We start from the raw sequence: 23,800 nt of genomic DNA, 5'->3' as shown, positions 1-23,800 counted from the left end.
AGGTGTGCAGCTGTTATACCAACAGCTCTTTCTTGTAGTTGTGGCTTCAGTCTAAACAACAGCAGGCCTTCCAACAGCATCTATCACAGAACACGTGGGGCTCTGGATTCTGTTGTTGTGGTCTCCATGGTGACAATGCTCATCATCATGTAAGAAGACTAATTCAGCAGGGACCTATTGCTCCTGTTTCAGGGTTTCTAGATCTGGTTCCTGGGATTGTATATAAATAAAATGAAATGGATTTGGATGTAGTTCATTGCTGGCCTAGCATGTGAGAGACTCTGCATAGATCACCAGAACTGACAAAGTAACAAAAACAACCTTAAAATCACACATTTAACCAAAAGTCAAGACATCTATATGCAGACATATACTCATTCTAGAGATGCAAAGTAAACACAGACATATCCACATAATATATCTCCTACATATTCAATATGTGGCATATAATATTCCTTTCATTTATTTCTAAGCAATTTGAACTCTGGCTGAAATGAGGCTCTCGTGGGTCTTTGCTGACCCTCCTCTCAGGTCCAGCAGGGTCTCTGCCCAGGAGTGTGGGCTCAGCACAGAGGGAAGCCACCCCACAGGGCCAGGCCCAGCACTGACTCCTGGTTTCTGAATCTCCCCTGGCCATGGCCTCTTAGCTTGGCTCAGCCGCAAGGTGTAGAGAATCTTCCTTTCCTGGAACTGTTGCCCACAGCCTGAGGGTAGGTCCTCTGCTTCCCCAGGTCCTCAGCCCCACTGCCCAGGAGAGCTACATCCTCACAGCCCCAGGGCCAGAACATGCAGCTCTGGGGCAGCTCCACCTGAGCTCAGCCTGGCTGAACCCCTGCCCAGCCTCTCCCATCTACAGCTATGGGCCAGGCTACATGGGCAGTGACCACACAGACTCCATTTTACCCTGAGACTCCACCTCCTGTAAGAAGTGCTTCTCCCATGGGAACCCCGGCCTCTGTGCCTGTCAACAGAGGCTGGAACAGCAGTTTGGCAACACAAAATGACAATTCTTATACAATGTAAAGTTGTTCTCTTTGTGATCCCCATGTTTCCTGGGCCATGCGTCCTGTCAGAAAATGGTCGTCTAGATGTTGGTGACCATTCTTTAACTTGTGCTAACCTAGAGTGATTTTGACCCACTTCCCTGCTGCTTCTGATTTTAGATCCTGTGATGTTTGTTTGTGGTTTTGAACCAGCAACAGCCACTTGTGATTAATGTGCTGCCATTCTTTACTTATGGTATAAAAAGTGGACTCAAACCCCTGGAGGGCGTCCAAGGGTGTAGACTTGCCGCCTGCCCCTTGGCCCACTAGCTCCTGAATAAATGCCTGTCTCCTGCTTTAAGATCAATGGGGTGATTTACTGCAATCTCGCCATGACACTAGTACACAAGCAAGCTCCTTCCTTCCTCTAAAGCTCAGAACACATTTCTACAATTGTTCACCTGCAGGCTGTCACCTTGCTAAGGAGAAACTTGCTTCTGTAATGCATCCTCCAGTGTCCACAGCAATGGGAAGTCACTGTTCCAGGCAGCAGGAGGACCCTGTGCAGGTCCTGAACTCCATGATGCTCATGCTCAGTCCTGAGAGTGGAGAGGCAGCCATGGGTTTAGGCAAGAATTACCAGCTTTACCTGCCAGGCTCAGGGTGTCTGAACTTAGAGTTCCATGGGCAGGGTAGCACACGCCTATAGTCCTGGACACCTTGAGACTGAAGGAGGAGGAATGGAGGTTCAAGGCCACCCCAGGAAAACTATAGAACACAGTATGGAAACAAAAGGGAGCTGAGATGTATGTAGTTCATCGTGGCCTAGAATGTGAGAACCCTTAATGCATCACTGCAGTCAAGAAACTAATAAATAAATAAATAAATATATAAAATCATATGTTTAACAAAAAGTCAAGAAATACCTATGTTCATGCACATATTCATACAGGAGTTACAGAGTAAACACAGACATGTCCATAGGATTTATATTTTAAATATTACATATGTGGCATGGAGTATTCATTTTAGTTCTAAGCAAATTGGTCCCTGGCTGAGAAGAGGCTTTGGGGGTCTTTGCTTACCCTCCTCTCTGGTCTATCAGGGTCTCTAACCAGGACAGTGAGCTCAGCACTGAGTGCAGAGCCAGGCGAGAGCTGACTTCTGGTCTCTGAACATCCCCTGGCCATGGCCTCTCTGTTTGGCTCAGCCCTCCAGGGGTGGAGCACCTTTCTCCCCTGGATCCCTTGCCAGGCAGCCTGAGGGCAGGGACTCTGCTTCCCCAGGTCCTCACCACACTGCCCAGAAGAACCTCCACTTCAGAGCTCAGGGCCAGATCCTGCATCTCAGCCTGCATGAGTTCCTGCCCCAGCCTCTCCCATCTACGTCACCGGCAAAGTCCTTCCTTCATCAGATGCTCTGCACACATTCCCACATTTGTCCACCTGCAGGTTGTCACCTTTCTAAGGAGAAACTTGACCTGAATGTTCTTTTCCCAACCTCACAGTAAAGATTTCATTGTAGTCTCTCTTCCCAAAGGAACTTTTCACAAGCACAGGGATATTTTAAAAAAGGTGAAGCTTTTAAATCTCCCCCTTTTCCCTTTATTTACTGCTCACCAGCTCTGTCCTGCTGTTTGTGGTAGAAACAAGTGAGCCCTCCCAATGATGGGTAGTGGGGGCTCTGACTCAGAGGTAGAGAACTGTGCAGCATGCACCAGGCCTTGGGTTCACTCATCAGCTCCACAGGGAGGAAGAAAGGAATGAAATAATGAGAGAAAGAAAGATAAAAAGAAAGAAAAGTAGTAAGAAATGAAGGAATAAAGAAAGAAAGGAAGGAAGGAAGGAAGGAAGGGAGGGAGGGAGGGAGGGAGGAAAAGACAAGAAAAAAAGGTTTCTGATAACTATGAGAAGAACAAAAGTGAAGGACTTTGTCCTGCTTTATGCCTGAAAAAGTTGCTAGAGGACCTGATACAGGACATTATGTTTAGAGACAATGAAGCCCTCTTGAGGTAATGAGGCATTATTAAGAATTAAAAGTCCCTGTGATAATACTGGAAAAGCAGAGATATGTAAGGATTCAGAATATTTGCTGTTTTTACCAAGATGCTGGAGCAGCCCTATATTCTCTAATCTTCTATAGTACTTTCACTTGTTTGTAAAATTATTCTTCTCCTAAAGGACAGTTAAGAGGAAGAGCCTGGCTGGCCTTTGACTGCTGGTCTGGAGAAGATGGGCAGCATGATGAGTATGAATGTGCTCTGTGGGACTCTAAGGCAGGGAGGGCTGGGTCCATGGGTGGGTCCCCTGCCTCTTACCCATGCTGTGCCAATGTCCAGAAACCCCAAACACCTCAGTTAGTTTATACATCTTCCTCTCTTGGTGCCTTTATTTCTGTTTTTACCTCCAAAGCATAAACTACCCCCTTGCTTCTGTAATGTCCCCTCCTCCTCCAAGGGTCACCAACACAGAACTGTGCTTAAGACACCAGGACAGCCTGTCCTGAATGAGAAAGTGACTACAGATCCAGCTCAGAAGGCTGACTGTGTCCTATGGCCTCAGGGAACCATATTTCCCACAAGCAAATCTGAGCTGCCCTGGTCTGACCTGGGACACCTGGACACACTGAGCCTATGTTGATTGACCAGGAGGTCCACCATGCAGCTGGGCCCAGGCTGCCTAGCCCTTTTAATTTGCATATGCCCACAGCACAGCCCATTGCCCTGAGGACTTCTTAAGAGGCTGCTCACACCCTGTGCAGGAGTCAGTCCCAGTAAGGACACAGCATGGCCATGAGGGCCCCTGCTCAGCTCCTGGGGCTCCTGTTGCTCTGCCTTCCAGGTAAGGAGGGACAGCACTGGGAATTTACTAATCACAGTGTGGTCAGTGCTGCCTGGCTACACAGGAGTGTCCTCTTGTAACATAACGCTCATAAGAATATTCATATTTATTTTTCCAATGGCAGGTGTCAGATGTGACATCACGATGACCCAGTCTCCATCCTCCTTGCCTGTGTCTCGTGGAGACAGAGTCACCCTCACCTGCAGGGCAAGTCAGGGCATTAGCAGTAATTTACACTGGTATCAGCAGAAACCAGGGCAAGCTCCTAAGCTCCTCATCTATCGTGCAAACAATTTGCAATCTGGAGTCCCCTCCAGGTTCAGTGGCAGTGGATCTGGGACAGATTTCACTCTCACCATCAGCAGCCTGGAGCCTGAAGATGTTGCCACTTATTACTGTCAACAGCATAACAGTTACCCTCCCACAGTGACACAGGCCATGACAAAAACCTCCCAGGGAGCAGAAGTGTGAGGCTGTGGTGCCCCAGCTGCTCCTCCTGCTGCCTCCACCTGCTGAGGGCACAGCTCAGAGTCACCAGGCCCTGAGCACTACAAGGAGGGTCAGTCAGAGGATCCAGGGGGGCTCATCTGCACCCTGACCCTTCAGCTCAGCCCCAGCAGGCAATGAGCTCACTGTATGATAGAGAAAGTAATTTAAGACCTGAAGAGACTGAATTAGGTCATATCAGGGATTGTGCAGCAAAGACAGGCCTCTCCAAGTATTCCACATGGGAATATTTTAATCTTTATTTTTTAGTATAGTTTAAGTATCCAGCAAAACTGGATGAAGTGCAGAGTTCTCCTGTTTCCCCCCCTGCTCCCACAGCCCCTCCATCACCACCCCAGACTCTGTTGCTTCTGTTACAATTCATCAACCTCTGCCCACATCTATAGGTCACACCAGGGTCACTTTGTGCATTTTGTGGAACTAGACAAGTGCACAGTGATGTATGTCCAACAGTGTGGCCTGGCACAGTGCATGTCCCTCCCTCACACTGTCTGAGCTCCAGCTGTTCCTCACTCCACCCTCTTCTGCAGATCTTAATGATTTTCCATTCTGTAGTTTCATCTGTGCTGAGTGACAACTGCCTGGCACTCACAGCATGATGATGTTCAGACTGGCCTGTCACCCTTAGTGCTGTGCACACAAACCTCCTCCATGGGTTTTCACTACAACATAGAGAGTTGTTTCCTTTTTTTACAAATTTTTCTTCAAAGTTGGTATTAAATCCACACACACACTACAGTTAGCTACATTCATGGTCACATTTATATCTATCTATCTATCTATCTATCTTTCTTTCTATTTATTTTTTGAGATAGGATCTCTCTAAGTTTTTAGGTCCTTGTGAGGTTTCATGGACATCAACCCTGAGTCTTCTGGCCTGTGGACCTGGAGTTGCACCTGCTGTCCTCTTTTGGGCTAAGAGACCTGGAGACCTGGACGGGGAATGCACCTGGTCTCTCTCCTTCTGAGGTTGTGGCCTCTTGGACTGAGATCCAAACAAAGATGGGAAGGGCAATGCTGTTTTCAACCTGTTTTGACCAGGCCTTGGAGGAAACAAAGTGGGTGCATTAGGGACAATTTCCTTTTGGAATAGGTATGGCCAGATATTTAAAAATGGGTCAGAATTTAAAATAAGTCCTTTACAAATAAATGGTCATTTAAAGGTCATTACTGAGAAAGGACTGCCAATAATTAGCATGAACAAACAAATATTCTACATAGTCATCTATTCCCCCATTTAGGCTCATGAACCATTGTCATGGAGGTCCCTCCTTGGACTCCTACAATATCAGTCTCTTTTCACCCAGTTCATGTGACCGCTGGCACTTGAAGGCATCCAACTCACCAAGAGGGCTGGACACTGTTGACCCCCATTATTCTTTCCACACCATCAGACTAGACTGACACCCGACATCCACCTGACCATAGTGGACCTGATCGACACTGAAAGGCTGGGAAGGTTCTCCTCTGTGCCTTTGGGTTCAGTCCTGTGTCAGCCAGAAACATGTGGAGATCTCCTGAGAGCTTTCATGGGTGCTATAATTCTTACATAATACACCATTCAAACAAGCAACTCATTTACAGAAAAATAATCAACCTAGTGCACTTGATATTATCATAAACGCAGGTGCAGTGGTGTTAAGAGAAACCCACACAAATCAAGCTATGCTGGCCCTGAGCCCCATGGAGTTGATTCCTTGTCCTGCCTGGTGTGGAGAAGGCTCAGAGGCACTGAACCTGTGTGGTTCTGTTTCTCTCAGACATCGAATATTTGCTCTTCAGAATCGAAGGGTCATCCCAACCCTCTCTACTCTGCTCATGGAGCACCTTGAGATATTCTATCTGCTCACTTTGGTTTTCTGGTCAAAAGTTTTTTACCCAAAGGATTGTCATAGTCACTCTGCCATTAAACTGAGTGAAATGATGAACACATGGTTGTCAGATCCCACAGGACAAGGGACTAATTGTGAAGAAAGGATCCCATTTTTGAAGCTAGGACTATAGATCCTGGTGATCAATGGCTAGTAGGAATCTATCTACACATTTTATAAAGTGACAGGAAAATGTGTCAATTCTGGAAGAGCTTCAGGAATGGTCCTCCTGATGTCATTGCCACTGGTGACAGCTGGTAGGACAGTTGAGCAGGTGTCAACATGGAGCTTCAGGTGATCCAGGAGGTGGTCAGCACAGGTCCAGGCAGTGTCATGAGGCACAGGGAATGTGACCTGCACAGAGTGACAAGGAGATGTGACCTCCAGCCACAGCCTCCTGGTCAGCCTGAGGCTGAGAATCATGGGGTCCAGTCTCTTCCTTCCTCACTGTGATGTCATAGTGTCACCTGGATATGACAGAAGCCATCCTGGCTGCTTAAGCCAAGGTCTGATCTTGGCTATGGACTAGGATCAGGAGGCAGGAGGAGCAGGTTCAGGCTACTTGCAGCCCTAACCCCCTCACCCTGGGCCTGTGTGTGCAGAGGTCAGGATACACAGCCATGTGTGTGGCAGATGTGTCTGTGAAGCTCCAAGTTGCTCTGCCCACCTGCTCTCCTCTCAACAGCACAGCCCAGCCAGGGGTTGGCTCTGAGGCCTTAACCTCGGGATCCTCCTGCATGGATCTCAGACAGGTGGGGTTAGGAGAGCCCAGCAGTGAAAGAGCAGCCCCTGCCCACACACACACTCATTCATGCACACACACACACAGACACACACACTCACACACACAGACACACACACACACACACACACACACACACACCCACAGTAGCCTGAGATTAAGGTTGGGAGAGAAATCATGAACATGGCTCATAATGGTAGGTATAATCTTCCATTTCTCTCTCATTTGAGGACCCACAGGTGCTACTGTGATGACCCAGGCTCCTCCCTCCTGCCTCTCACCCATCCACCTCCTGTAGGTCCACACAGAGCTTTCTACAGACAGATGGATACATAGATTCTTGCAGAAGGCAAGAGAGTCTATGTCGCTTCTGATCCTTTGGGCTTCCAGTTGTCTCTGGGTCTCAAGCAACTTCAGTGGCAGAGGGTCAGGGACAGATTTCATGCTTCACCTCAGGACAGTGGAGGCTGAGGAGGCTGGTGTTATTGCTGTGTGCAAGCTAAAAAAATTAACTATAAAAAATTAAGATATAAAACCCCACAAACCTCCCTGCTAGGTGGCCCAGCTGCCACAAGTGCTGCATGTCAGAGGAGAGGCACTGCAGATTCTCTGTCATTGGAGGGAAAAGATTCTGTGATCTCAGGGGCACAGAGTGTGGTCAAGGACTCTGGACCATGTACCTAGCTTAGAGCTCAAGCTCTTTTTAAGACCTCATCAGAGGGGCAGGGCAGGAGCAGGAGGGAGGGTGAAGGGTCTTCAGGAGCCTCTGGTCAACCCAGCAAGATGGAAGGGGAGCTGAATGACAGCTCAGACTGGGGCTCCCTCCCATCAAGTGCCTTCAACAGGACCAGGCTTAGAATCAGGTGGTTTGTGGCAACACAAAATATGTGTTTTCTTTAGCATTTATTTTGGTGTAAACCTCTTCTGCAAGTGGCTGGACTTGAGCAGGGCTACAATGACCTCCTCTCCCACACCCTTCTTTGTACTTCCTTTATTTCTGGTCCATGTCCCTTTCCAGCTCAGGGTCAGGCTCAGTATTTTACACCACTCTCCCAGGGAGGCTGTGCACTGTGAGCACAAGTGAGCCTCTCCCAGCCCAGGCAGGAGCAGGGAAGGGGGCAATGGGATCAGCTCAGAGGCCTATGAGAGCAGAGAGGGGTGGGCATGGTTTCTGGGAAGATGATGATTCCTCATGAGCAGAGTGGTGCTGAAGCCCTTGGCCGCTCTTCTCCATCGCCCAGACATGTGCCTTTCTTGGCCCAGGAGGAATGAATCCCAGGTTTGAATGTCCAGTGTGCTGAGGATAGAAAGACACAGAGTGAACCTGGGTCCTTTCTGCTTTCACTGAGCTATTGCAAATCCTCACATGCTCCAACCTTATTATTTGATTTATTTCTTAAACCTTCCCTGGAGGAATGAAGAAAGTAAGATTTGCTTCTAGCATCATTCTACCTTCTATAGAAAAGATGTGAAGGAGCCTTTCTGGGCTTGAGCCCTGCTGCTCTGGAGAGAGAGGCATTGTCCCCTGTTAAGTGCATTGGGAAAAGTGAGGTCAAAGGGCTGGAATCATGATAAGTTCCCTCCTCCTCTGGTGTCTGAGTCAGGCCAAGCCAAGTTCCAGTGAAACCCCAACACCTCCAAAGCTTTAAACATTCATCTCTCTTCCTGTCTTCAGTGCTCTGTTTATATTCTAAACATAAAGATTTCCCCCATTTCCTATTCCTTCCTGCTCCAAGGTTCTTGTCAAAACTCCAAGAGTATTTTCATTAAGAAATACTACATGGTGACCCATGCTTGTAATCCCAGTGGCTTGGGAGGCTAACAAAGAGAATCATGAGTTCAAAGCCAGCTGCAGCAAAAGCAAGGAACCGAGGAATTCAGGGAGACCCTGTCTCTAAATAAATACAAAATAAGGCTGGGGATGTGACTCAGTGTATGAGTGCCCCTGAGTTCAATTCCTGGTACCAAAAAGAAAAAAAAAAGAAATTAACCCTAGAGCTGGTTGTGGTTATGTATGACTGCGATCTCAGCAACTTGGAAGTCTGAAGCAAGAGGATCACAACTTCAAAGCCCACCTCAGATACATACATGCTTTCGGCAGGCAAAATATATTTATTTTGAGACTGGTTGTCCGTATTGCTTTAGTAAAGGATGGACCTAAACATGCATGTATGGTTATTTTTCCTTAACATGAAGAATACATATATATATATATATAAAGACAGACTGGGGATTTTGCTGTATGACTAAGCAAACTCTAACCCTTGTATATGGTACAATCCATGTGACATCCAACAAAAGAAAAGGAAAGAAAAGAAAAGAAAAGAAAAGAAAAGAAAGAAAGAAAGAAAGAAAGAAAGAAAGAAAGAAAGAAAGAAAGAAAGAAAGAGAGACAAAGAAAGAGGGGGCTGGGGATATAGCACTAGGCCCTGGGTTCAAACCCAGCACCAAAAAAAATAAAATAAAAATAAAACGAAAGGAAGAAAGAAAAAAGAAACAATATAAACCATTTTCAGAACCATGACAAGATCAATGGGTCATCACACACAGAACAGTGGACCAAATCTGTCCTGTGCCCCCCAGAGTGAAACATGTTTTCTGCAGGCAAATCTATGATGTCCTAGTTTAATGTAGGACACCTGGGTACATGGGATCTGTGCTGAATGACATATGAGCCAGCCCAACAGCTGGGACCAGCCCTGCTGATTTGCATGTGCCCATAGCACTGCCCACTTCCCTGAGGACTTCTTATGAGGCTGTTCACACCCTGTGCAGGAGTCAATCCAAGTCAGGACCCAGCATGGCCATGAGGGCCCCTGCTCAGCTCCTGGGGCTCCTGCTGCTCTGCCTCCCAGGTAAGGAGGGACAGCACTGGGGATGTGCTCTACCTAGTGTGGTTAGTGTTGCCTGGCTTCTCAGGGAAGTCCTCTTGAAACATGAATAATTATAGGAATATTTATGTTTATGTTTCCAATGTCAAGTGCCAGATGTGACATCATGATGACCCAGTCTCCATATGCCCTGTCTACATCTTCAGGAGACACAGTCACCCTTACCTGCAGAGCCAGTCAGAATATTAACAGTTGGTTAGCTTGGTATTAACAGAAGCCAGGGCAAGCTCCTAAACCCCTGATATATAAGGCATCGAATCTGCAATCTTGGGTCCCTTCAAAGTTCAGTGGCAGTGGATCTGGGACAGATTACACTCTTACCATCAGCAGTGTGGACCCTGAAGATGTTGCCACTTATTACTGTCAACAGCATAACAGTTACCCTCCCACAGTGATACAGGCCATGACAAAAACCTCCCAGGGAGCAGAAGTGTGAGCCTGGGCTGCCCCCGCTGCTCTTCCTGCTGCCTCCACCTGTTGAGGGCACTGATCAGGGGCACCAGGCTCTGGAGGTCTCTAGTAGACTGTGGTAGGAAGGGCCAGGTAGGCTCCTCTGCACCCCACCCTCTTTCCTTCTCAGCCCCAAGAGGTGAGACATGACCATTTCCTCCAGGTTTAGTGAGTGACTTTGTCATTTTATTGGAGGAGTTGGCTTTCTGTGTCAGTTTGGATTCCTACCTCAAATTAAAAGACACCCTAGACATTTCAAGTCTCATTTTTTGAAATCCATGGAATCACATTCTAAGTCAAAGCTGTCAAAGCCTGGGATCTGTAAATGAGAAGGGCCCCTGGTTCCCAGAAGCCACAGGAACTCTGAGTGAAGGTGGAGCCTGAGGATTCCCGCACTAGCCCAGGAGCTCCTTGGGACACTGACACCCAAACTATAGCACACACAATAATGTGCACATAACTGTTGTGATTTCTACATGCAGCAAAGAAAATAGAAAAGGTGCTGGGGTGTGGATCAGTGGTTAAGTGCCCCTGGGAACAATCCCTGGTACCAACAGCAACAGCAATATCAGCTCACTGTGCAGGTTTAACCTTGAACCCTCCTCTTCCCTAGGTATCCCATAGCAGGTGCCAGCACCTCCTCTCTGTGGTGCCTTGGCCTGGGCAAGACCCACCACAGTCCTACCTACTCATTCTCTGATGGCTCCCAATCTTAACTCCTCTGGTGGCAAGTTATCATCTGCTTTTGACACATGTCCATCAAGTTTGCTCAGGCCTGATACACTCCCAGGTGAACTTCTCTGAGCCATCTAGTATGGGGCAGGAGACCATCACTGCAGTAGTTTTGAAACTGGAGTTTCCTGGCTTCTGCAGGCAGGTGGGGTCAGCACAAGCTGCAGCCTTTGGAGCTCAGGAGTGTTGCTGCTCTTAACAGGGGCCATGATCAACAGCCTTGCTCAGACCCCAGAAAACTATGCTCACGTCCTGGACTCAGATCACTCCTCTGTACACGTTAAGGTTAGGACCATATGCTCTGCCCAGACATCTGCTAACCTCAAGTAATATGTCAGTTGTCCCCGTTACCATGGCTGCACTGGGAAGGCAGTGCACCTTCTTTGTGCCATTTGAGGATAGTCTAGCTTCTTTCCCTCTGGCATTGACATATGTGTAAAATGAATGAGGTCACAGGGGTCAAGTGATGCCATAAGGAAAGGGAAGGCTCTTGGGACCCTGGAACACTGTTTGTGTGTTATGTGGAGCCTCTGCATCTCCTCAAGTCCAATTTCATTGTACCACTTCCATCTTAATGTAAGTAGAGCTGGGCCCAGCTGGTACTGCCCTGTGCTGAGTCCCACACTCCCCTGTGGTAAGCAGCTCAGTCACTCAGTCACTCAGTACCCAGGGCATGGTGCCAGGGCTAAGGGATGCTTGGGAGCTCCTTTTTTTTTTTTTTTTGAGATTTTTATTTTCTTGGTCATATAGCTGTAAGAGAAAGTTTCTGACACTATAACTGATGTTTTAACAGATTATGTAGGCAACAGTAAACAGTTCTTTCTTTCTTTCCTTCTGTTTTATTTCCTGGGGATGGCCTGCTCTTCTCTAGTGCTCTGCAGGTCTATGCAGTGACTATTGGGAAGTATCAGAGGCTCACATGCTCTCCTCATCAAGTACAAACACCCCTACCCCTAGCATTGTGCTGGGCCCAATGGCCACACAGCAGGGCTCCTGGGTCACAGCACAAGCTTGCTGCAGAGTGTGCTGCTCTAGACCCCTCAGCACAGACAGGCTTCCCAGGTAGCTGATGAGTGGTTGGTGCAGCTCACCCAGCATGGAGGGTGTCGTCTCAGCTCTGCACAGAGCTCAGCCAGCACTGAGCGTCCTTCTCAATGGTTGGAGATACAAGGAGCAACTCCTTGTCCCTCCCCTGAAGGGGAGGAGTCAGCAGGCCTCAGACATCTGGGCCCCATCATGTTCACAGTGTGACAGGCCCATCAGTTGCTGAAGGTCTGAAGCCCAATCACTGGACAGCATGGACTTCACTGGAAATCAGAGGTCTTCCCATCTCCTGCTCATTATGTCTAAGCAACATGATGACCTCATCCAGGCAGAGTCCCATGGGGTAGTGCTGCATGGTGTCCACAGGACCAGAGTTTCTTCAGGCTGTGCTGCAACCTAGAACAAGAGAGTTCTCATTGTTTGAGGTCAGGCCTGAGGGCTGAACTGCTGGGGATTCCAGATGCCTACTAGGTCAGGCAGAAGTCTGTGGCAGGTGGGTCTTTGCTGTGCTGCTGGGTCCTGTATCTGGTCCCTGTACCTCTCTGAACAGACACTTGGTTATACCATGCTCTCCTTCTGTACCTTGTGGGTACACCTGGGGCCATGACCTGACCAACACCCTGAAATCTGTCCCACCCAAGCAGAACTGAACCCAGGTCACTGCAGGACACTGCCATGTTCACCAGCTGTCACTTTTCAAACTAGTGAACACTTGTTGCAGATAACTTCCCCTTTCTTTCCAATACACATACATATAGGGTCCTTTACAGGTCTTCCCTTGGGGGCTAAATTTGCTCAATTATTGCAAAAGTTACTCATGGGGAAAGATTATGAAGCAGACAGGGAATGACATGCAGTTGAGGTGACAGCAGTGTTCAGTCAGTAGTGTTCCCCTTCTCTTCTCTCTTCCAAAACCACCTCATTGACATCTCATGTGGGTCACATGGCCCAGATGTCAACTGCCCTAAGACAAGAATGTCTTATGAGTTCCTGAAGAGATGTTAATCTTTTGTTCTTAAGTAATTTAACAATTTCTGTATGGGGATCACTTGAGTTTCCTACAGAATCTCTCCTAGTGATGAAGGAAGAGAAAGCTTCATGAATTGGGGAGAAAAAGATCCATGGTCAAGACTTTGGGACCCTAAACTACAGATCCTGGTTGTTAATGCTGTCCCTAGACAGCAAACACAGGAGACACTAAACAATACAGGATACCACATCTAGAAGCCCTGGGACAGGAGCACTGATCCTGTCCCATGCGGGACACGAAGGCTTGGGAGCTCTGCCCTTCACTCAGGCCCACAGGGCTGCTGGGGCTCTGCACAATGGCAGTGTCTCCCCAAATGCAAGCTCAGGAGGGTTTTATATTTTTGACCTTTATTAACCACCACTTGATGAAGGGGTTCATGGAGTACCCTTAGAATACAGGTCAGCAGAGGACGAGGCTGGTGGGAGGACAAGGGCCCTGCTCTGAGGATGCCCCCAGTGAGCAGGGAGGATGGACTGTCCTTGAGATTTCAAAAGAGGGGACAGGACATACTGAAAGCCCATTCAGGGATTGTAACCAGACCCTGGAGGTGTCCTGAGAGGAGGGGACAGGAGTGGAAAGGAGAGGTGTTGTAATTCCAGTGCTGTTCCCAGGTTGTTCCTAGAGCCCTCAGCAAGAGGCAGGTCACTGTTCAGTGCACAGGGGCCCAGGCAGGGCTGAGCTCCATCTTCACTCGAGCCATGAAAGGAACTAAAACTTGTTTCTAAAATTCCTGCAATTTGTCCAGAAAGACACTTAGGAAACAGCCCTGCACCTGCTGCTCTGCGGGGACACACTCCATCCTGTCTGAGTGTGTCTTTTGGAGAGACTGAGGCACATGGGCTGGATTATGATGGTCACACCCTCCCCCAGACTCAGTCCTGCAAGGTCAATTTGTCTAGAAAAACCCAAGCATCTTCAAGGAGTTTTCAAATTCTAATTTTTTTGTCCTCATTGTTCTTTTTATATCCTAATCATGACAAATCCTTTTTCCCCTTAATTTCTCCCTGTTACTGTCAATAATAAAGAATTGTCATTAAGAAACCCAAGAAAGACATTTCCTGAATCATGAAGAGAACAATATGTCAGCTTACAAGAGAGTGCACTGATTCTATCCTGCATGTTTCAGGCAGAAACATATTCTGCCCTGGCACATCTGTGCTGCTCTTAACTGACCTGGGACATTGGGGACACTGAGTCTGGGTTGAGTGACTGAGAGGAGCAGCCCTGCAGCTGTGCCCATCCTGCCCAGCCCTGCTGATTTTCATGTGCCTACAGCACAGCCCACTGCCCTGAGGGCTTTTTAAGAGGCTGCTTACACCCCAGGAGTCAGTCACAGTCAGGACACAGCATGGCTATGAGGGCCCCTGCTCAGCTCCTGGGCCTCCTGCTGCTCAGCCTCCTGCTGCTCTGCCTCCCAGGTAAGGAATGTCTCGGGTCAAAGCATTCAGTGACTTGCCTTGCAGACTATTTGGGGTCTAATTATGTGAATATTTGTATTGTACTGTTGTTTCCAACCTCGGGTGCCAGAAGTGATATCCAGTTGACCCAGTCTCCATCCCTCTGTCAGTATCTCTGGGAGACAGAGTCACCCTAACCTGCAGGGCCAGTCAGGCATTAGCAATAATTTAAGTTGGTATCAGCAGAAACCAGGGCAAGCTCCTAAGCACCTCATTTATTGGGCAACCAGTTTGGAATCTGGGAACCCATCGAGGTCCAGTGGTAGTGGACATGGGACAGATTTCACTCTCACCATCAGCAGCCTGGAGCCTGAAGATGTTTCCAGTTATTACTGTCAACAGCATAGCATTTCCTCTCCCACAGTGACACAGGCCATGACAAAAACCTCCCAGGGAGCAGAAGTGTGAGGCTGGGCTGCTCCAACTGCTCCTCCTGTTGCCTCCACCTGCTGAGGCCACTGTTCAGAGGCAGCCAGGCCCAGAGGTCACTGGGAGGGTTTCCCAGAAGGGAAGAGGGAGGGTCCTTTGCTCTAAAACCCCCTTGATCTTCCTCAGCCATAGCAGAATGGACAGGACAATGTTTTTCTTGATTTAATGCAGGACACACCTCATTATTTCTGTTGTAGCTCTGTGAAGAATCCATGAAACATGTTGCATGGTGTCAGCTTAACTGGGTGGAGAGACTCTTGGAGCATTAGTACAGCATTCTCTGTGTGCCTCTGTGAGGCTGTTTCAGGGAAGATTTGTCTGATGATCAGGGGACAGGGTGAGGGCCCTCCCTGAATGTAGGTGACACTGTTCCATATTGAGACCCAGCTGAATGTAGGAGGAGAAAAAGGAATGCCCACTCCTTCTTCTATCAAGCTCCTCCTCCCCAGGAAGATGTACTGCTTGTTCTACCATCCTTGGTCACCGACCCCACGTCTTTAGGCCTTTGAACCCAGAATTGCACCTGCTGCCCTCCATGGGGCTCAAGGGCCTGTGGGTATAGACTGGGGATGCATCATGGTCTCTCTCCCTCTCTGTGGCCCTCTGGCTTCTAGTCCTGAGCTGCATTTCCCTTCCTTGGCCTCCAGCCTACAGACCCCCTCCACAGAGTGAAGTCTGGGGGATAGATGAGAACAGCCTAAGAAGGAGGATGAAGACTTACCTGTGCAGCTTTCCTAGGGGGATGTCTGCCTAATGGAGAGTGAGAAGGAACACACTGTCCAATTTTAGTGGACACAATGCAAAGTCTGAGCATTTCAATGAAGATCCAGAGGAAAAACGATATCAATAGGATTTTAAGATCCCGATCAGTTTAGTGAAAATGAACCCAGAGCCTGTGTGGCTGTGGAGAAGCCTGCTTGGGTGAAACTGATCCTGATTTCTATGGGTCTCTGCCAAGTGAATATTGTTATGATGATGATGAGCATTGTCACCATGGAGACCACAACAACAGAATGAAGAGCCCCATGTGTTCTGTGTTAGATGCTGTTGAAAGGCCTGATCTTTCTTAGGCTGAAGTCAGAACTACAATGCAGATATTGTTGATGTAACAGCTACACATATTCAGGCCAAGGGAGTTTGAAGACTCTTGATATGACACAATCTGTCAGTGACAAATCTCCATCCCACCCTGAAGGCCTGAGTCTGGGCCCAGCCTGAGAGCATTAGGCCATTGGCACTAATTCTGTTAGTGCCAATGGCCTAATGTTCAGCTGTGGTGAAGCTTTTGTTGCTGAATTGCATGCCCCTCCCAGCCCACCCTGCTCTCCAGAGCCATATCAGTGCCTGATAGGGGCTTGGGAAGCTTTACATCAGGTCGGACTCAGAGGGAGCCATGGCAGCCCCCATTCTGCTCCTCTGTGTCCTGGCTCCCAGGTGGGGGATCATGGGATGGTTGTGCATGTCTGTGAAAACTTTCATTGTGGTTGGGTCCTGTGTCCTGGCACCTCTGATTACCAAGCCCAGTGATTTAAGCCCAGGGTGTTGCAGGGTCCTGGCTCTACTATGGAGACTAGGGTATAACCTAGAATGCACAGGTGACCTTTCTGTTCTCTTTCCATCTCAGGTGCCACAGGAGAAATTGTGCTGACACAGACTCCAGTCTGTGTGGCTTTGTCTCCAGGGGAAAGAGCCATCCTCAGCTGCAGGGCCAGTCAGAGTGTTGGCAGCTACTTAGCCTGATACCAACAGAAGCCTGGGCAGGCTCCAGATGCCACATCTATGGTGCATCCAGCAGGGCCAGTGGCACCCCAGCCCTGTTCAGTGGCAGTGGGTCAGGGACAGACTACACTCTCCCATCAGCAGCTTGGAGACTGGGGAGGCTGCAGTGTGTGACTGTCTGCAGGGCCACACGGGGTACCACAGTGGTTCAGTCCACCACAAAAACCTCACAGCTCTTTCTGCCACCCTTACCCCTTGGGGCAGAACAGCTTCCCCCAGAGGCACCAAATAAGACAATTTGCACTTTTCTTTTTCCACTGCACCTGGAAAGGTTGTGTGAGTGGAAACCAAGGTTCATTCAGGTCTGAAAGATGCATGGTCTCCTAGGCCCTCTTTGCTTCACTGGAAGAAATGTGAGTGATTAGAGAGGATGGGAACACTTGGTGTTATCTCCCTATTTACCAGGTGAGGATGGAGTCTCCAGAAGAGCCACAATATCCCAAGCACAGGCAGAGTTAAAGGTGAATTGCTCAGGGTACTTTGATTCCCAGACATTTATTTTCTTCTCCTTTTGACCTCAACAATATGTGACTAAATTTGTCAAAGCACAGACACTGTTAACAATGGTTCTAGAAATAGTTCCCAGGTCCTGCTCCCATTTATTTCATTTCAAAGGTAATATGGGAGAATCTCCCACATTTTGACCTGGGATGTGGCTGCAGCTGCATCCTTTTTGCTTTGAACCCAACACAAGGGGCTCTTAAGGACATTCCTGCTTCTCTACCTATAGAGGGTCCCAGGTTTCATGAGGGGGGATTTGTGGAAGATCAGGCTTTCCCATGACCAGGTTCCTCCCTCCAATCTGTGGAGCTGACATCTGAGTGACCTGTCCTACCTTTCTTTTTCCTGTCACAATCCTGCCTCCTGGTGTCTGACCCTGAATGGGAAAGAGTGTGAATACAACTCAAGCTCAACACACCTGGACATGACTTTCTTTAAGAGTCAACCACTGAGGGAGTTGTCTGGTAAAACCTGCAGAATCCAATCAAGGTCACTTTGTTATGGTTTTCCATCAGTGACAAAGCAAGACAATGCCAGCTGTCCTGGCCAAGGAACTTTCTTTTTATTTTCTTTCCCCACCCCACCTTTGGCCAAGGAACTTTCAAAGTCTCAAGCTCAGTGTCTCACATGCAGAACCTGATAACTACCCCCAAAGGACCATGTTCCTGTGAAGAGGCACCATGACCTCCTCCCCCTTCATGAAGGGCCTCAGACTCCCCTTCTCACCTCCCAGTCCACAGACAGCCTCCTTCTCTTCCTGGAATCCCTCTGCTCCCAGTGCTGGGGAGGCAGAGGTGAGCTGAGGCCTCCTGTCCTCCATGACAGCTGGCCTCACAGGAAACTCTGTCTATTCACAAACCTGGGTGTCCCAATTTGGCTTCCATGTGCGTCAGCATAAGGCCTGGTTAATGTTAATTACTTTCATGGAAAGTTTTGGAATTCCAGACTAGCCCATCTCTAGAGCTCAGGTTTGATAGCAAGACCCCACCCACTAGTTGGCTTCCTCTTGAATCTCTGCCACTATCTCCAGGACAGTGTCCCTGTGCCATTCCTGCCATTGTGCACTTCCCACTCAGCACAGGATATGGGCACTTGTCCCTCTAGTGCTCTCCTCAAGTTTGGTGAAGGAATTTGTGACATCTGTGCACAGACCCTTGTGTTTGAATTTGAACATTTGAAAATGTGCAGGTGTTTCACCATGTTACAAGGGAGTCCGTGGTCTTTAGCATTGCTGCTCTGACATCTTGATCTTTACACTACAGTCAGCAGCTTAGTAGATTTTGTTTCATGGGAAATGCAAGAAGCACATTTTACTTTCCTTCTGAGGAGTGAAGGAAATTATGTGAAGGTAGGAGATGTGATGTGCAGAGCGATGACTAGGAGCACTGATGGCAGAGTGCACTCTGGGCGCTTCCTGGGCACACGTTTAGTTTAGACCCTTATTTGCATAATAGAGAAAAAAATCTATTTTTCACAGGCTTGTCTATTGAATATTATAGAACAACATTAAATGTTGTCTTATGGAAATATATTTTTGTTTGCTTATTTGAGTGTTGAAAAGCCTATTATTAAATGGCAGTCCACGTCAAATTGGTAAAAGCTCAATGCAATCAGTATGAAAATCTCAGCTGCCTTCATTTATCTATTTCATAATTGTCAGTCTGATCCTGCAGTTAACATGGGGATGTAAGGGACACAAGGAGACTAAATAATCTTGCAAATGAGAAATGCAGTGAGAGGCCTCAGTTTCTGATTTCCAATGTTTTTAATTTAATTTTGTTGGCTGTTTCTCTGTGGTGCTGGGGACAGACCCCAGGCCTCCCCCATGCTGCCAGTGCTCTCACAGTGACTGACCCCAGACCCTCCCTTCTCCCTACCCACAGTGCTGGGGAGCAAGGTGCTTTGTTCCTGGCATAATGACAGCTGTGTGGATGGTGGGATAGAGCTGAGGCCACACTCACACACTGGGGTAGTTGATTTTTGGCAAAGGTGGCAAGACCACACAATGGAGAGAGTGCTGTTGAAAACAGTTAGACCTGGGACACCTGCATGCAGAAAGATGAAACTAGGCCCTGCCACACACCATGTGTGACAATAGCACAGCATGTCACAAAGGCCTGGACTCAGAGTAAAAACCATAAAATACCATGACACAACAGAGGTGCAAATCTGTGACTTTGCATCAGGCAGCAGTTTCTCAGCTGTGACACTAAACTTAGCCAACAAAACAGCACAGACAAAGGAGACTTCAGGAAATGCAACACCTAATCTCCCCACTGTGCACTTTGAGGAAGGTGCAAAGATGACCCTTTGAACAGGAGAGAGGGGTGTACACCCTGTATCTGACAAGGGCCTCCTGTCTGAGTGGGTTCTCACTGGTGGCCATTGGAAGAGGCCAATGGACAAGGGCTGGGAACCCCCATGGTCTCTGGGGCTGTAGAAACCTGATTTAAAGACAGAGCCCCCTGTCCTCAAGGAGGAGGAGAGGGAGGCATAGAGGAAGCAGAGCTCCAGTCACAGGTGCTCAGTGGGCAAAGGATGGTGGGGAGCTGGGCTGACGGAGAGGGACCTTCACAGAGGGAAGGTTCAGCCTTCATCTCACAGCTCAGAGTGCCCTTGTGCAGGATGTTTTCTACTGCTTCCACTAAAAAGAAAGAAATGATTCAAATGTTTGTACACACATTCATACTAGGTAGATCTGGAACAGGACTTGAGGGTCCAGAAACGTCTTCTGTGTCAACAAACCAGTTTTCCCTCCTATTTTGGAGGGAAATTTACTCAGAATATGTGTCACACATTCATATGTTTTCTATATTTATCCATCAAATAATTTGGTCTAAGGAGTTTTTTTTTTTTTTTTTTTTTTTAATTGGCTCAAATGAACTAAGAGATCCACAGTAGCATTTTGTGGCAAACTGGGTAACTCACACCTGTAGGTCTGTCTGAAGACTCTTGAGGTCACTTCATTGAGAACAACGTGTGCTCCCTCAGGTTGTGTCTGGGAGCCTCTGTCTGCCCTGGTGATGCTCCAATGTGGTTCTGGATCTAGTCCCAGTTTCTGAGTATTCTGGGCATGGCCTCTTGACATCTTTCCTGTATGCGTTTTTCTGTTCATGATCATATACTTTGTCTTCAAGGCCTGACAAATCTATCTTCAAAGTGGCCTGAACTATTGGTGATTCTTTTCATTGAATTTAAATTTGATTTATTGGGTCATATCCAGGGTTTCCTTTGGTTCTTTGTCAGAGTCTCTGGGTCTTCAGTGAAGAGGTCTTTCACTTCCTGTGTTTTCTCCCTAATTCCACTCATGGCATCTCCTTTTAGCTCACTGGACACTTTAGCTGTGAGCTGTGTAAATCCCCTCTGTGATGTTCCCCTCCACAGTGGTGTTGATGGCATCAGATGTTGGGGTGCTCTGGGCTATTAGGTGGTTCCTTCCCTGTTGTTTTCATATTCATCCATCTATTGGGATGGCTATTGCTTTCTCTTTGAAGCAACACTGTTTCATGTGCTTCTTTTGCTCCAGGCCCCTGGTTGAGCAAATATCCAGATATTGATACTCTAACTCAATGGGTGGCCTCTGCTGTTCCCAGTATCAGCTGATCTTTGAAAGACACCACAGAGTGGAGCGGATTCTATGCTCATAAACTATAAATGGTACACTGTTACATGATGAATACTACCCAAAACTGAGCTTTGACACTCCAAATTAAATTTTAAATTGAACTTTATTTGTTTACTTGCTTCATTTTGAATGTTCAATGTCACATGTGGCTATCGGCCAGCATGTTGGACAACTTGGATACACAGTTCACTACCATGGCAGAATAAATGTGGGTGTAAAGATTAACTTGATCATTCCTGGTGTTGTAGCTAGGAGCACAAAACTTTGATCCATTTGTCAGGAGCCTTGGGGTGTCAGTCCTTCCTGGTTGGAACAGCTGCTGTGGTCTAGGTGTGGCTCTGGGAAGCTTCTGCATGGCAGGAATGACTGACTGATGCACTGACAAGTGGACACCAGGAGGCCTGGGCTCCTCTCACCCTGCCTTACACCCTGCAGTCCTCAGTGAACTTTCTGAAGTCACACCTTGTCATCTCTCCTGGGTCACACAGCTCATCCTGAACTCTGTTGTGACTAATCTCTTTTAGACGTCTGGGTGTCTGTTAGTTTTCAGTCCTGGACTAGCAGACAAGATTCCTGACATGAGGGGACAGCTGTTTTCCCTGCAGAACTCAGTATCCTGGTGGTGGTACAGTGGGATCAGCATCCTGAGTGACATTGAAGACACATTGAAGCCTCACTGGGACCCAGCTTGTAAAATCCTGAGGATGTTATGTCACAGAATGACCAGTAGATGGCAGGCTAACCACAACAAACAGAGACCTGCCTTATTACCCAAATATTAGGAAATAATAGAGTGATGTGGCCTATCAACAGGGAACCCAACAGGCTCCAGCATTGTGTCTGTGGTGACAAGTGACTCATGGGAGGAGCTACTAGGGGCTGCCTTGTGGGGAAAGCAGCTCTGTGCTCTTGGACTGGAAGCCCAGCCTGACCCCTGCCTCTCTGTCCCCAGAGCTTACGTGATATGGATGAATCCTGTTCCTTGATTCCATATGCTGAAGCCCGATCCTAGTGTGGCTACAAGTGGAGAAAAGGACAGTAATGAGGTCATGAGAGTTATGTGAGAGTATCCAGTTGGGGGCTGATCCACTGCAGAAATGCCCACTATCCAATGGCCTGCAGGGACAGCTCAGTCCCTGCTCACAGTCTTAAAGGAAAGCTCTGGAGGACACAGAGAAGGGACACCTCAAGTTGGACAAAGAACACTCACCCAATACCAAACCCTTGATCTTGGCCTTTCAGCCTCTGAACTTTCACAATATAAATTTCCGTTGTTTCATACCCAGGCCAGGATAAGGTAGCTTCTTTCACAATTGGAGCAAATGAAGCCACTCACCCAGCCCCCCTGAGCAGGGTCTGCATCAGGAGCCCCTCTGCACATAGACCTGCCTGGCTCCTCCGCCAGATGTTGTTCTGGCCCTGGTGGGGAGGGAGGACCTCCTTCCTCCTCAGGTTGCCTTGAGCATGGGCTTTCTTGTTCAGGAAGTTTTCACCTTTTTTTTTTCCCTGGTAATTGTTGCATGAAATTTAATGAGAAGCTGTGGAGCTCATGCTTGATGTTCTCATGATAATTCCCCAACTATGATTCCAATCCACGGAGATCAAATCCCAGCTTTTTATTCCCTCGGGAATTTCCTGCCTGGTGAGTTCCATGAGGTCCTAGGAGTGAGCTGAGGCCAAGGTGCTAGGGACGAGAGAACCTCAGGCGCTCAGGAAACCTGTGCATGTGTTCCAAGGGGATTCTCTGAATGTGGTGAGCCCAGTCCCAAAAGGGCTGCTTCCACCTTGACATTCAGCCGTGCTGAGCCCAACTGCTGCTGCCCTGTGCTGAGTCCAACAGTCCCCGTGTGGTGAGCAGCTCAGTCACTTAGTTCCTCAGTGCCCAGGGCATGGGGACAGGGCTCAGGGATGGTCTGGAGGTGGGTTTTTGAATCATGAGTCATTGCTTCTTCTTGGTTTCCTGGGGATGCCTGCTCTTCTCTAGTGCTCTGCAGGTCTCTGCTGTGACTCTATTGGGGACTTGTCAGAGGCACACACACTATCCTCATCTACTACAAACCCTTCTTCCCCTAGCAATGTGCTGGGCACTATGGCTACACAGCAGGGCTCCTGGGTCACAGCACAAGCCTGCTGCAGAGTGTCCTGCTCTAGACCCCTCAGCACAGACAGGCTTCCCAGGTAACTGATGAGTGGTTGGTCAGCTCACCTAGCATGGAGGGTGCCGTCTCAGCTCTGCACAGAGCAAGCCAGCACTGAGCTTGCTTCTCAATGATTAGAGGAGCAAGGAGCAACACCTTGTCCTTCCCCTGAAGGAGAGGATCCAGCAGGCCTCTGGGCCCCATGATGTTCACAGTGTGACAGGCCCATTAGTTGCTTAAGGTCTGCAGTCTGATCACTGGATAGCATGGTCTTCACTGGAAAACAGGTCTTCCCATCTCCTGCTCATCATGTCCAAACAACATGATGACATCATCCAGGCAGAGTCCCATGGGGTGGTGCTGCATGGTGTCCACAGGACCAGAGTTTCTTCAGGCCTGTTGAAACCTAGAACAGGAGAGTTCTCATTGCTTGAGGTCAGGCCTGAGGGCTGAGCTGCTGGGGATTCCAGATGCCTACAAGGTCAGGCAGAGGTCTGTGGCAGGTGGGTCTTTGCTGTGCTGCTGGGTACTATACCTGGTCCCTGTACCTCTCTGAACAGACAGACTTGGTTATACTATGCTCTCCTTCTGTACCTTGCGGGTACACCTGGGGCCATGACCTGACCAACACCATGAAATCTGTCCCACCCAAGCAGAGCTGAACCCAGGTTACTGAAGTACACTGCCATGTTCACCAGCTGTCACTTTTCAAACTAGTGAACACTTGTTGCAGATAACTTTCCTTTTCCTTCCAATATATATATATATATATATATATATA

At 48.2% G+C, this 23,800-nt stretch overlaps 1 gene segment (V, D, J or C); it reads left to right on the top strand.

Moving 5' to 3' along the window:
• The first annotated feature begins 3,750 nt into the window (after window positions 1-3,750).
• LOC107154071 lies at window positions 3,751-10,285 on the top strand. The segment is given in 3 exon segments: window positions 3,751-3,823; window positions 3,948-4,249; window positions 10,118-10,285. Coding segments are annotated over 3 exon segments (510 nt in total).
• Window positions 10,286-23,800: the final 13,515 nt, after the last annotated feature.

This window comes from Marmota marmota, unplaced genomic scaffold (genome assembly GCF_001458135.2).
Source record: "Marmota marmota marmota unplaced genomic scaffold, marMar, whole genome shotgun sequence".
Classification (NCBI taxonomy): domain Eukaryota; kingdom Metazoa; phylum Chordata; class Mammalia; order Rodentia; family Sciuridae; genus Marmota; species Marmota marmota.
Note: the sequence above shows the minus strand (reverse complement) of the source record. Positions and strands in the feature narration are given on the sequence as shown.